We start from the raw sequence: 12,772 nt of genomic DNA, 5'->3' as shown, positions 1-12,772 counted from the left end.
AACATGATATTCTGGTCTGTAGATAATATATGGCTTAAATCCCTCCATTTAAGTCTGTGGGATTTTCATGTTTCATCCAACGGACTATTATGGCTCCTGGAAGCAATTTTACGTTTTGGCAAATTGGTGTTAATTCATATTATCTTTCCATACAATTCACTTAAGCCCCATTACAGTTGGTTTAGGGGGTTTAGAAGTGGGCTTTCATGTTTTTTAAAATTATTTTCTATTAAAGTTATTTACATCCCAGCCTAGTTTTCCCAGCAGTTAATTTCGGTCTTTCCTTCTTCTGGTACATTTTGGGATGCACAACCCACTAATTGCTAAATTATGTGGGTTTGATTAATTAGTGAGGCAGGTATTACAGCAAGGGTTCTTCAACACATACATTACACCCTACAAATAGGCTAAGTTGTGCATTAAATGCTAATAGTCTTACAGTTCTACTATAGTACAGTTTAGATACCTTACCTGTAAATATGAGAAATAGTGATGCTTGCCTTAGCAATCTTTAACAAAGTGCAACAGACCACTCAAAACAGAACATACATGATCACTCACTACAATAGCAGGTTTGCTAATAGTTTGTGTGCTAATCTCAACAACATCGGAGGCTTAAGACCAGCATGCAGCTCACATGACCCCACTTCACCTTCGTCCCTTAAAGTCTTTTTCACATCAAAGCTGGCAGAAAAGAAGGAACATTAGGGATGTTAAAAAGGGAGAAACACAGCAATTGAAATTCCTTTGTGAGCAGCATAACGGCCTTTGACAAACAGTTCACTTGTAATGTAGTGGATATTAAAGCACTCTGCAACCAGTTCATGAACTCCTGACACAATCCTTCCTTCCTAACCTTCATTTTTATTGCAGATAGGCTAATGAAATTTTGATCCCATTAGAGGAAAGTCCATATCAGACTTCCAAGACAGCCCTTTATCATAAAATGGTGTTTTATTACATGTGTTCTCATACTTCAACTTGTGTTAATTCATAGTTTTGATTACTCTATTTTGGAAGTTATGAAGATATGACCAAATTTTGATATTTCACAATATTTGACAAACTTAAAAGTTACATCTTTAATTTTTCATATTTTCGATGGCCAAATTGTCACCACCAAATTGATATTTGACAACATTTCACAAAGTTTTAAAAGATCATTTAACATTTTTGAAGGCCAGATTGTCACCCCCAATATCTGATATTTGACAATAAATTGACAAGACATTTTGAAAGATACACTGATGGCCAAATTGTTTTCCCCAATATTTAATATTCAACAATATTTTAACAAAAACATTTTTAAATGTAAATTTTTTTCTCATTACATTTTTAATAACAAAATTATCACCCCCCCCCCCCCAAAAAAAATATACATATACAGGTCCTTCTCAAAAAATTAGCATATTGTGAAAAAGTTCATTATTTTCCATAATGTAATGATAAAAATTAAACTTTCATATATTTTAGATTCATTGCACACCAACTGAAATATTTCAGGTCTTTTATTGTTTTAATACTGATGATTTTGGCATACAGCTCATGAAAACCCAAAATTCCTATCTCAAAAAATTAGCATATTTCATCCGACCAATAAAAGAAAAGTGTTTTTAATACAAAAAAAGTCAACCTTCAAATAATTATGTTCAGTTATGCACTCATACTTGGTCGGGAATCCTTTTGCAGAATGACTGCTTCAATGCGGCGTGGCATGGAGGCAATCAGCCTGTGGCATGGAGGCTGAGGTGTTATGGAGCTCCCAGGATGCTTCGTCTCTCAACTTTCTCTTCACAATCCAGATTCTCTGTTGGGTTCTTGCGTGGCCTGAGCTCAACTTCAGTAAACCTCCACAATATCACCACAGATTCAGGTGCTATGGGTTCAGGTCAGGAGAGTTGGCAGGCCAATTTTGAGCACAGTAATACCATGGTCAGTAAACCATTTACCAGTGGGTTTTGGCACTGTGAGCAGGTGCCAGGTCGTGCTGAAAAACAAAATCTTCATCTCCATAAAGCTTTTCAGCAGATGGAAGCATGAAGTGCTCCAAAATCTCCTGATAGCTAGCTGCATTGAACAGAAGTGTATTTAAAGAAAAAAGAAAGAAAAAAGTTCTATATGGCAAGTCAAATGAGTTTTATTTTTATGTCAAAGCAAACTAAACTGAAATGAATTGATTAAATAAGTAATTTCCCTAATTTGATTCATTCATATATTGTATGAATGAATCAACACTGCAATTTTTCCCCACATATTTGACACATTTGCCTTATGTGCAGAATTTTTTCCCCCATCTGCGCTGGAGCAGCATCAGAAGTGTACTGGAAGCAATTATGGATTTGTATGCATTAATATAAAAATAACAGAAGGGGTTCATAAATCACAAACATTTATTGATTTTATTGGCTTAACAATCCTTAAGAACAGATGAAAGGCAAAATATCAAATACAGAATTTAAAGATTCTTTAATTAAAGTAATGGTGGTGTAAAACAAACTTTCTGCCAAGGCTGGACAATTCCAGCTTGTTACTACTGAATCTAAAAACCTCCATAAAAGCAAAAAGTGAAATTGAAGAAAACCAGTGACCTCTCTGTGCATTACCAAATTTCAAAACATTTTCATATTACATGTAATCAAATGTTATTTTTTTTTTTTTTAAATTAGAACATTTATTGAATTTGCATCCATAGACAAGATCTTTTTTTCTTATTCCTAAAAGAGCATTAATATAATTTGTTCATAAAAAAGTAAAGTGGATGTGATAGTCTCAGTCACTGCCTCACGATTTTTTTTTTAGAATGAGGCATTAAAGCATGCATCAGCATACTGTCAGCAAACCAAAGCTGCATTCCCTTGCTTAACTCATGGATCTATGGACAGGTAACAGGCATGACAAAAACCGGCAGCTCAAAACGCTGTGAATAACTGTTTCGTGTACTTCTTCAATGACTGATGCTTGGCTCTCTTTTAGAACACTATCCGGTGAATGTATAATGTTTTGCCCTTTTCTTAAAAACCCATTTGTCCAACGCATCCACCCAATCACAGGAGAGGGGAGGACTGGGAAGAGTATGAAAGCCTGGATGGGAATAAAGTGCTCATACTGGTGGAGGTAGGGGGGGATAGTACACTACAACACTCAGCACAGACACTCTTCTCTTCCGTCGGGAGTTTTGAACCCTTGTAAACGTCAATCCTCACTCTCCTGGAGTGTGAGAATGTGTCTGTACACAGGAGAGTCAGAGGTCCAGAGATCTGCGCACGATCTGCTTAGCTAGTCGGTTGAACTGCTCTCTGTCCTCACGCCACATCTTTGACGCGTCCACGTTTGCTCCACTCTCATCATTGGGCTCTGTTGGAGATGATATTTACAATTATTTAAAAAGAAGCATGCACAGGATGTAAATTATACAAGGCATTAACATTCCAAATCTAGGATTTACTACCACACTAGTACAATATATATTTTGTCAGTTTGTGCCTTACTGCACAAAAAAGAAAAGAAAACAGACACTAGAAAAGTAGGATAAACTGCAATTTATAAAATAAAAGTAAATTTTTTCTCCTCTCTTCTCTAAAAATTTGCTCCTCTTTGCCCCGCCTTTCTGAAACGCGTCGATTTTTACAAAGCTCATTGTTCTGAAAAGCACGGTATGCTCTGATTAGCCAGATTGCGTTGTGATTGGCTGAATACCTCAAGCATGTGACGGAAATGCTAGGCCCCTTAACAGGTTCAGGAAACTCTCCTCCGATAAAATGCGCTGCACACATCTGAATTTTTGGGTTGAACTGTTCTGGAACAGTGTTGCAAACACAACTTAACCACTGCGTTCACTTTTCTAAAGAATATCTCTTCGGGTTTGAGACTTTAATCTTTGCAACTTTATGGATCTCCTGTATGCACAAACAGCTTTTTAACTTTTTGCATGATATGACCCTTTAATTTCTTTAAAAATGTTTCAAATATATTTTATAATTAAAATCTTACTGACCCCAAACTTTGAAAAACTAAATAGACTATAACTGCATTTTCCTCATTCCAGAGAGAAAATTATTATTAAACAAACAAAAAAAAAAAATTCAATTTTTTCAATATAATGTTGATGCTTTTCGATTCCAGGAGCCACTTTTAGTCAACAGGATCAAGACAGCACAGTTTTGGGACAGTTCAGTGATGAAGGAGTGAATGGTGACTGACCGGCGAGCATGCTGACCACAGACAGCAGGATCTTCTCCACGCTCTGCACGGGGCTCCACCTCTCAGCACTGCTCTCATAGCCCATGGGGTCGTCACCAGGAGCGTGCAGGATTGAGATACACACACGGCCGTCTGGGTAAACTGCAGAAAACACACCATAAACGCTATTTATAAAGTTCTGCAATAGTTATGTTCATTTCTGTTCCCTTTTTAATTTATCCTCTAGACATTTTTACTGTCTAATTTAATTGCCAGTTGACTGAATACATTTGAATAAACTTTCGATTTGATTATATATGCATTTTTGTATGCATCTCTATTATGTCGAGGTCAGAAACGAACTGGGTGGTTCAGTTCACTGCATTTCATCCCACAGAATGAACTATTCTCCCAATTAGCTAAAAAAGGCCAAAACTGGATTAAAAACAGTTGACTGACAGATGTTAGGATCCTTAAAGGATCAAAAGAACATACTGATTAATCTGTCAAATCAATTAAAGTGTTCCATGAGCACTGACCCGTGATTGGTTTCCCTTCTAAAGACACACAAAGCAATCAAGTCATCCTTTGGAAGAGTGAGTGTATAGGACACAAGTTTATTAACCCTGGATCAGGGCTGAATTTATCCACCCCCGCACGATATCACCCACCCAACAACAGCACGGCTGATGTTATCTCCACAACTGAGGACAGTGATCAGAATCTGAGCCGTCCAGCTCTGATAACCGCCTCCAGAGCCCCGGCACCATCAGAGGACTGTAGGCTGCTCTGCTGCTATCTGTGACCTGCAGGAAGACCTTTATCTAGGCCCACTTCCCTGAACACCGTGTCCACACATCCACCAGCAGATCATAAAGACACTTTAGGACTCCAATTCTTAGTCTAAGCTCCTCTATGTCTAAAGACTATAAATGCATTAGAAAAGTGTTCCTGCTCCTGGAGGCTCCCCTAACACTGCAAATCATAAAGTGTAGGGCTGCACGATTAATCGCACACGATTCATTGCGATTGTCATGCACATTTAACATTTTATGCATTTTAACATTTATGCATTTAGCAGACGCTTTTATCCAAAGCGACTTACAGTGCATTCAGGCTATACATTTTTTTTTTTTTTTACCAGTATGTGTGTTCTCTGGGAATTGAACCCATGACCTTCTACGCTGCAAAAGCAATACTCTACCACTGAGCCACAGGAACACCCTATAATTTAGTCAGTAAAGCTGGTTCTGTGATTAACAGTAAATCTCCATCACCTGCTTTCAGGTGGAGCAGCATTCACTACGCAGAGCCATAGTTCTCTGACAAGCTATGCAAAATCGCGTTCATAATCGCAGACGATTGAATTGTAGAATTATGAAATCAATTAAATCGTTCTCGATTATGACAGCTGTGTGTAGTAAATGCTGCTCCATCTGAGAGCACGTGAAAATACCGCATTTAATAACATGTTTTAACTCCAAATTCACTTCATAACGTCAGTCGAGTGTTTAAAATAAATCCTTCTGTGTGATGATGTGGCTTCTTAAGCGGAATAATTAAGGCACACAATATTTCATTGTATTCTAAGCAGTGATAAAGGCTATGTCGATTAGCATTTCATTATAGATGTAATTTATTATGATGAAAATAAATAAACCGTATATTGCCGTAGTCGTGTGTTTATTAGTCACGTTGAATCAATGAAAGCAGTTAAATCTTCTGTTTATTCAGCTGCAGCTATAGGCATTTCCTGGAACTCTTCTTCGGGGCATATTTGGATTTTCAGCACGATAGCGACCTCTGGTCTTTGGATGGAGATTTACTGCTGATCACAGAAACGTGCTTCACTGAAAGATACGCATGACAATCGCAGCTTCTGCCTAATCGCGATTTATTGCCTTTGCGATTTAATTTGGATTAATTGTGCAACCCTAATAAAGTGGATAGTTTCATCTGCAGAGTGATTGTTAAATATCCAATAAATGCACATAAAGGTTTATACAATATATTACATGCCAGATGTTTCATTGTACTCTTGTACACTACCAATGATAATTTAACATTTTATTATTATGCTCACCAATATATGTATATGTAATGTATTCCTGTGAGGGCAAAGCTGAATTATCCACATCATTACTCCAGTCTTCAGTGTCACATGATCCTTCAGAAATCATTCTAATATTCTCATTTGTTGCTCAATAAGCATTTTGTAATGTAAAATTTCAAGCATTTATTTTGGTGAAAAACTATAAGTAGACTTGAGTTTCACTGTTTAATGTGCACCCAAAAATGCTGTCATTTCTTTTTCGCTGTTGCATTATTTGATTTATATATAATAACTGGCAGGGTTTAAAATTATTAGAATTAATTGTGAAAATATTGTGTCTTTTCAATGCAAGTAACAAGCGGAAATCAAGGCTGATGAAAACACTGAATTATGAACATTCTATATTATCCAATTACTATACAAACAACTTATAAAATAATAAAATAATTTCTAATCTAAATGTGAATATTTTGTAATAAATAACCGCATCAAGAAACTTGACATTAAAATTGGTTAAAATTTAAATGAATTAGAGTGCATCATAGCAGTCATGTGTAACCTCACACACACTGTGTGAATGCTGAATGTTTGTAGCACTCACTGTTCGGATGAAACATGTCACAGGTGAACTTCATCTTGGGAGGGCTGAGGGGGTAGTCTGAAGGGAAACTGAGGATGGCAGGGAACACACCGCCCTCAAAACATGTGTCCTCTGGTCCCCTACAATAAGAAAACAAAATCTTTAGCATCCGGAATTAGATGAACCTACGTGGGAGTTGCACAGGAAGTTTCTCAGACATGTAAATAACTTCTGCTCAAAGTATATACCTGGATTATACACAAACTTCAGTCTAAATGAGAATAACTCAAATAGGATTTGCAGCCTTCAGCATAAAAAAATAAAACTCCTGTACATCTTAATTATTAAATCACAGAAGTTCATCCGGCACTGACAGCGGTGGCAGAACTTCATGGAATCGTTCTCAAAGGCTCATCTCACATGCAAATCTCTTTCTGTTTATTAACCATATCCAGCTGTCTATCAAATACTGTTTCTATGGGCAGATATTGATTGGTAAATCGTGATGAGAAGCGCACAAATGAACACACTTCCGTATCTGTGGAACAGCTGTCAGGGAGCTGCTAGGGACACTGTTCCTTATTTTGATTGGCTCTTAGTTTCACTTAAAAACTTAAACCACTGATCAAACCACCAGTTTGCATTACCGGAGGACAAATGGTTTGGTCTTATCTAAAATCAGTTATCTTTACTTAATGTCCCTTCACCGATGAAATGCTAGTGAACGAACAGCTGTGCACGCTGTGAACGAATAAAAAGAAAAGAAAGCTGCAAAAAAAGTGACAGCAAAAACATCCCTGGAAGAAATATGTTCCCTTTTTAATATAAAAAAGGTGTTCTATTGGATTCTGAGCCTAGAATATGTATGGCATAGCATAATATAATAGGTTTTGAGACTTTGCAGACAATATTGTGACATTTGTAAGAATTGTGCAAAGCAAACTCAGAATTCTGAGGGGAAAAAAGTAAAAAAATAAATAAATAAATAAAAGGAAAGCTATAAACTCAGAGTCGTGAGATATACACTCAGATTTCAGACTTTTTGCAAGATAAAAAAATTAATCTGTGAAATGAAAAATCACAATTACGCTTTCTTTTTTCTTTTTTTACCTGGAGGAATCGATCAAAAGAGAGAGAGAGAAAAAACGCTCACTAAAAGTCTTTTTTACAGTCTATGGGTAATACTTACATAATCAGAGCCTCCCATTCAAAGAAATTCTCTTCGTTTACAGGCCCTGTAGGTGATTAAATAAGTCTCATTAATTAATTAATTATTTTCTTATACAGATAAATCAATACATGTTTGAAGTAAAATTATTATTAAGATTGAATGGAGCAGTTCAGTGACTGGCCTACTTCTTACCTGCCACAATCCCCTCTGGAGGGTTGAGGGTTAGTTCTGGAAAGAAAGAAATACGTTGAGCAAACTGTATCCATATAATTATGTTCAACAGGAAATGTAACGTTATATAAGAAAAGACAAGCATCACACACTTTCCTGCAGTGGCGACACTAGACAGTTTCAGTGTGTTTGGTGACACTTCTGTTAATTTACTGACTGAAATCGTTTTAATAATTCACACTGTCAGTATATGTTGCTGAAGTTCTGGAAGTATCTACAGCTGCCAAACTGTTGCTACCAAAATAGTGTAAAATGCACCGTTCACAAGCGCCAGCATTGCACGGCATTAAGTGTAATCAAAGACTTGACTTACGTTTGTATTCAGCCATGAGTCTTTTTAAAGCTGTTCCAGCCATTTTCCAGCCTGATAGAGACAGAAGTTGCTTAGGCACGATGGGTGACGACAACTGACACGACGAGAAATCTTGTTCTTCCGGGACAAAAGCGAGCAAAGAACTTCGCGAGCGGAAAATTTTCCACTCGATCTTCACTTCCGCATGACGTCGCATGATCCGTCACAGATTTTTTTTTTTTTTTTTTTTTTTTTTTTTTTTTTTTTTTTTCACTGTTACTGAGAAAAAAATAATAAATTGTTTAATTTAATTTTAGAAAATAAATAACATTTAAAACAGCTGAAAACAGCCCTAAAACTCTCTGAATTACTTGCACAATATTTATTGATTAAATATATATGAAGTTTATTTAATATTCATCATTTGTAATTTTATCAATTTTAATCATTTGTATATTTATTTATTTATTTCATTTTATATCTTTATGTATGCTGCTTGGATTTGTGTTTAACAGTTATAATGCCTGTTACTATTTGAAGAAGTTTAATACAAGTTTTTTTTTTTTTAATCAAAACTATTACTGTTTGAATTTAATTTCTCTAATGAAAAACAAGAAGATTTATTATTATTATTTTAGTTTAATCTTTAAAGGAATGCCCTAAAACACTTTAAATTACTTCCACAATATGTTTAAAAAAATGTCTATTAAGTGTATTTAATATTTATTTGTTTGTTTGTTTAAGTTTTCTGTGTAATAAGTGTGTAAATAGAGATTATTAAAGTTTTTTTTTTTTTTAATTGAATAATATTGTTTGGTTTTAAGAATATGGAGATCCATCATTTATTAATTATTTACTTAATTACATTGATGATGATGATAATGATTATACAAAAATAAATAAATGTGCACTTGCTATTTGGTCCCGTACTAGAGTGGAACGGCTAAGCTTTAGTACAAACGTAGTAAGAGCCACGCTGACCTCTAGCGGAAGCGTCTAAAAGTGCAGAACTGTTTCAATGGCAACCATCACAGAGTTGAAAAGCGGTGAGCTAATTCTCATAAACTGACAAAATTGCATCATGTCGTTGGGCCAAGGTTATGATTATTTTGCGTGTTTGTTTTATAACAAATCTACAGCCGTCGGGTTTGTTATTAATGATGTTAGATGTTTAAACCTAACCACCAAGTCTCTCCACAGTTGTGTATTCTATGTTTGTGCAGCTTAGCCCAACTCACTTTCGCTCTCTGGCTTTCAAATGAACGATCTGTAGCTTTGAGAGAGACGCTGGAGGCCCGTGGGGTCCTCGGGCAGCTGAAGGCGAGGATCCGGGCGGAGGTGTTCAGCGCGCTGGACGATGAGAGCGCGCCGCGCCCGCCGCTGAGCCACGAGAACCTGCTGATCAATGAACTGATCCGAGAATACCTGGAGTTCAACAAGTATCGATACACTGCATCGGTGCTGACCGCAGGTGCTCTATTACACCTAACAACTGAAATATATTATAAAAAAAAAAAACTTTTGAACGTTAAATAATTTAAAACAATGCATCTCAGAATCAGGTCAGCCTGAAGTTCCCCTAGATCGGGAGTTCGTGGCCAGTGAGCTCAACGTCGCAGAAGATTCAAGTGCCAAAGCAGTGTAAGTATGATTTGTGACAAATAAGTACAACTTTTTATTTATTGAGCACATGAGAACTTGAACTTGTAGTTACTGTATGTGCAAGGCACAACGATGAAGATAGCCCAGGGTCACTACTGTGAGGGAGTTTGGTGCCTGTTAACACTTAACTAACACTTAACCAAATATACTATATCAAATATATGAACTATTATATGCTTTCAGCCTTGTTTTAACTACAACCAGCAAGGAATGCTGATGCAATACCACAAAGACTTTTAAAAATGTACTAGGAGGCTCTTAAATCCATTTAGTGAGACACAAGTATAGGCAGTGAAGTGATTTAAGTGCTGAATGTGATTCTTCAGTCTAGTACGAGGAAGCACTCTTGCTGCTGCATTCGTAACTCATTGTAAATGTTGGATTGAGCTCTTTGGTAAGTCAGCCAAAACACTACTCCAGTAGTCGAGTCTAGATGTAACTACTGCATGAATGAGTTTCTTGATCCAAGCATAACTATAAAGCTGCTTGATCAGAGCAATCTCTGTTGTTTTTTTACTTGAATAATCGCTTTTACCACTTTATCTAAACTTAAAGGGATAGTTCCACCAAAAATCCTGTCATCATTTACTCGGCCTTTGACCTTTTTTCTTCTGTGGAACATAAAAAGAGGTATTTCGGAAGAATGTGCAAGCTGCTCTTTTCCATGCAGTGAAAGTGAATGGTGACCAGGTTCTTTCAAGCTCTAAAAACTGAATTTTTATTTTTGGGTGAACCATTCTTTTATGCTTTTTTTTTATAGCTCTGTCTTGGTGTTTTTTAGGCCATTGTTGTATGGATTGCTCCATCATTTCCTTAGCAGTAAGGGAGAGCACAAAGGAAAACTCTTCCTAAGGGGCTCAGCAACAGTGTCTTCACAAGAACCACACGGCCATCGTAATGCAGAGTCATAACACTGAGGTAAAGAGAGGGCTTGGGTTTGACTTTGCATTTACATATTTAATGTAAAGATTAACAAATGCAATTTTTAGTTTCATAAGTCTGAAAACTTGCATCCCATTGGCTGTTTCTGTTGTTTTTCCAGCTCTGCAGCGATCTCAAGAGGAAGTCATATGATCACAATTAAAACAATTATCCATAAAGAGCCCAAAATATTCTGTCCAGCTTACTCTAGTGATAGAAATTGAATGTATTTTCTTTTATATTTTTTTGATGTTGCTTTTTGTACTCCTAGTAATAGTTTTATGAATAAAACCATTGTGATTGTTCTTCTAAGCTGTGCAAACAATACAGTATATTACAATATATAGTCATAGTCCTCATATAATAAATTTAAATAGTCTTGACATCCAGTTACCTGATTTTTTAATTTGATATGTTTGAATCCTCTTCTTTTAAAATTTATGTGCAATATTAAATTTAGATTTGCCGTAAAATAGCAGCAGCCTTATTTTTTTGTGCAACGATTTATTTTTAATTTATGTCAACAATGATAAAGTATGCAAATTACGGTAATTTCTGCTATCTGAATTGATAATGTTACGCTACTCTTAAGATAAGTGCTTTGATTGTTTATCTTATAAGGCAAAAACTACAAAAACAAGCCTGGATTGTTGGCTAGCTTTATACAGAAAACATGTTTTAATTATTCTTGCTTTAGTTTCCAAGTACTTCTCATTGAGAATCTCAGTTGTGTTGTTACATGTTTGGTTTTCTTTCACCTTAAAGCAGCAAAGCTCACAAACACTGTAAACATCATCCATTGCCAAGTTCTTCAAATTTCCCAATTTTCCTTAAAAGGAAAGTCACTTCATACTCACTGAATACTTCAACTGATATGTTTAGCATTTCGCGCTGAATATGAACACAGATCAAGGGTAATAAAGCAGTTTGTTGAAAGGCAGATGTTGAAGTTTTCCCAGAATATTGTCATACATTTTCTTTCAGTAAAAGGTTATCATCAACAGACAGATCATGTGAAACAATTTGAATACACATGAATAGACAAATATTTGCTTGCTCTCCTGCTGCTAAGTTGGAACTGCGTTCCAATGAGGACAAATATATCCAAACACATATGACCCTATAAAATAATGTGTACATACAGACAAAATCTTACTACAAGGTGCATACAGTACCTCTTACAGTGTCACAAGCACAGTGGCTTTGCTTAATCGTGGACATGCAAAAACAGGAAATTACATGCACAGTGAATTAAACATTACAAAAGAAGAACAAAATGTCTCTTATTTATAATTTATCTACATGCATATTCAGTTCTCATAAAAATTCTGAGTACATACATACAGGTGCATCTCAATAAATTAGAATGTTGTGGAAAAGTTAATTTATTTCAGTAATTTAACTCAAATTGTGAAACTTGTGTATTAAATAAATTCAATGCACACAGACTGAAGTAGTTGAAGTCTTTGGTTCTTTTAATTGTGATGATTTTGGCTCACATTTAACAAAAAAAAAAAAACACCAATTCATTATCTCAACAAATTAGAATACTTCATAAGATGTTCATTTATGGGGTTCAGGTCTGGTGAGTTTGCTGGCCAGTCAAGCACACCAACACCATGGTCATTTAACCAACTTTTGGTGCTTTTGGCAGTTTGGGCAGGGGCCAAATCCTGCTGGAAA

At 35.9% G+C, this 12,772-nt stretch overlaps 2 protein-coding genes across 5 annotated transcripts; one reads left to right on the top strand and one right to left on the bottom strand.

Annotated features, from left to right (window-relative positions):
- Window positions 1-2,372: 2,372 nt before the first annotated feature.
- On the bottom strand, window positions 2,373-9,763 carry LOC109091809 (ubiquitin-conjugating enzyme E2 G2-like). 3 transcript variants are annotated; one of them, XM_042757782.1, is made up of 6 exons: window positions 9,745-9,763; window positions 8,176-8,211; window positions 8,002-8,047; window positions 6,834-6,952; window positions 4,201-4,341; window positions 2,373-3,354 (listed from the first exon to the last, which is right to left on the bottom strand). In XM_042757782.1, coding segments are annotated over exons 3-6 (375 nt in total). In that variant the 5' UTR covers window positions 8,004-8,047; window positions 8,176-8,211; window positions 9,745-9,763; the 3' UTR covers window positions 2,373-3,241. The 3 variants fall into 3 exon arrangements, with proteins under 3 accessions (XP_042613716.1, XP_018961143.2, XP_042613715.1); XM_019105598.2 differs by lacking the exon at window positions 9,745-9,763 and adding an exon at window positions 8,528-8,751; XM_042757781.1 differs by lacking the exon at window positions 9,745-9,763 and adding an exon at window positions 8,307-8,325.
- Window positions 9,436-11,564, top strand: cep20 (centrosomal protein 20). 2 transcript variants are annotated; one of them, XM_042757783.1, is made up of 5 exons: window positions 9,436-9,552; window positions 9,780-9,977; window positions 10,063-10,147; window positions 10,929-11,086; window positions 11,211-11,564. In XM_042757783.1, the coding sequence occupies exons 1-4, from the start codon at window positions 9,525-9,527 to the stop codon at window positions 11,077-11,079; spliced, it is 462 nt and encodes a 153-aa protein (XP_042613717.1). In that variant the 5' UTR covers window positions 9,436-9,524; the 3' UTR covers window positions 11,080-11,086; window positions 11,211-11,564. The 2 variants fall into 2 exon arrangements, with proteins under 2 accessions (XP_042613717.1, XP_042613718.1); XM_042757784.1 differs by having other exon boundaries at window positions 9,510-9,552; window positions 10,950-11,086.
- The last annotated feature ends 1,208 nt before the right edge of the window (window positions 11,565-12,772 follow it).

Source organism: Cyprinus carpio, chromosome A6 (genome assembly GCF_018340385.1).
Source record: "Cyprinus carpio isolate SPL01 chromosome A6, ASM1834038v1, whole genome shotgun sequence".
In the NCBI taxonomy this organism is placed as follows: domain Eukaryota; kingdom Metazoa; phylum Chordata; class Actinopteri; order Cypriniformes; family Cyprinidae; genus Cyprinus; species Cyprinus carpio.
Note: the sequence above shows the minus strand (reverse complement) of the source record. Positions and strands in the feature narration are given on the sequence as shown.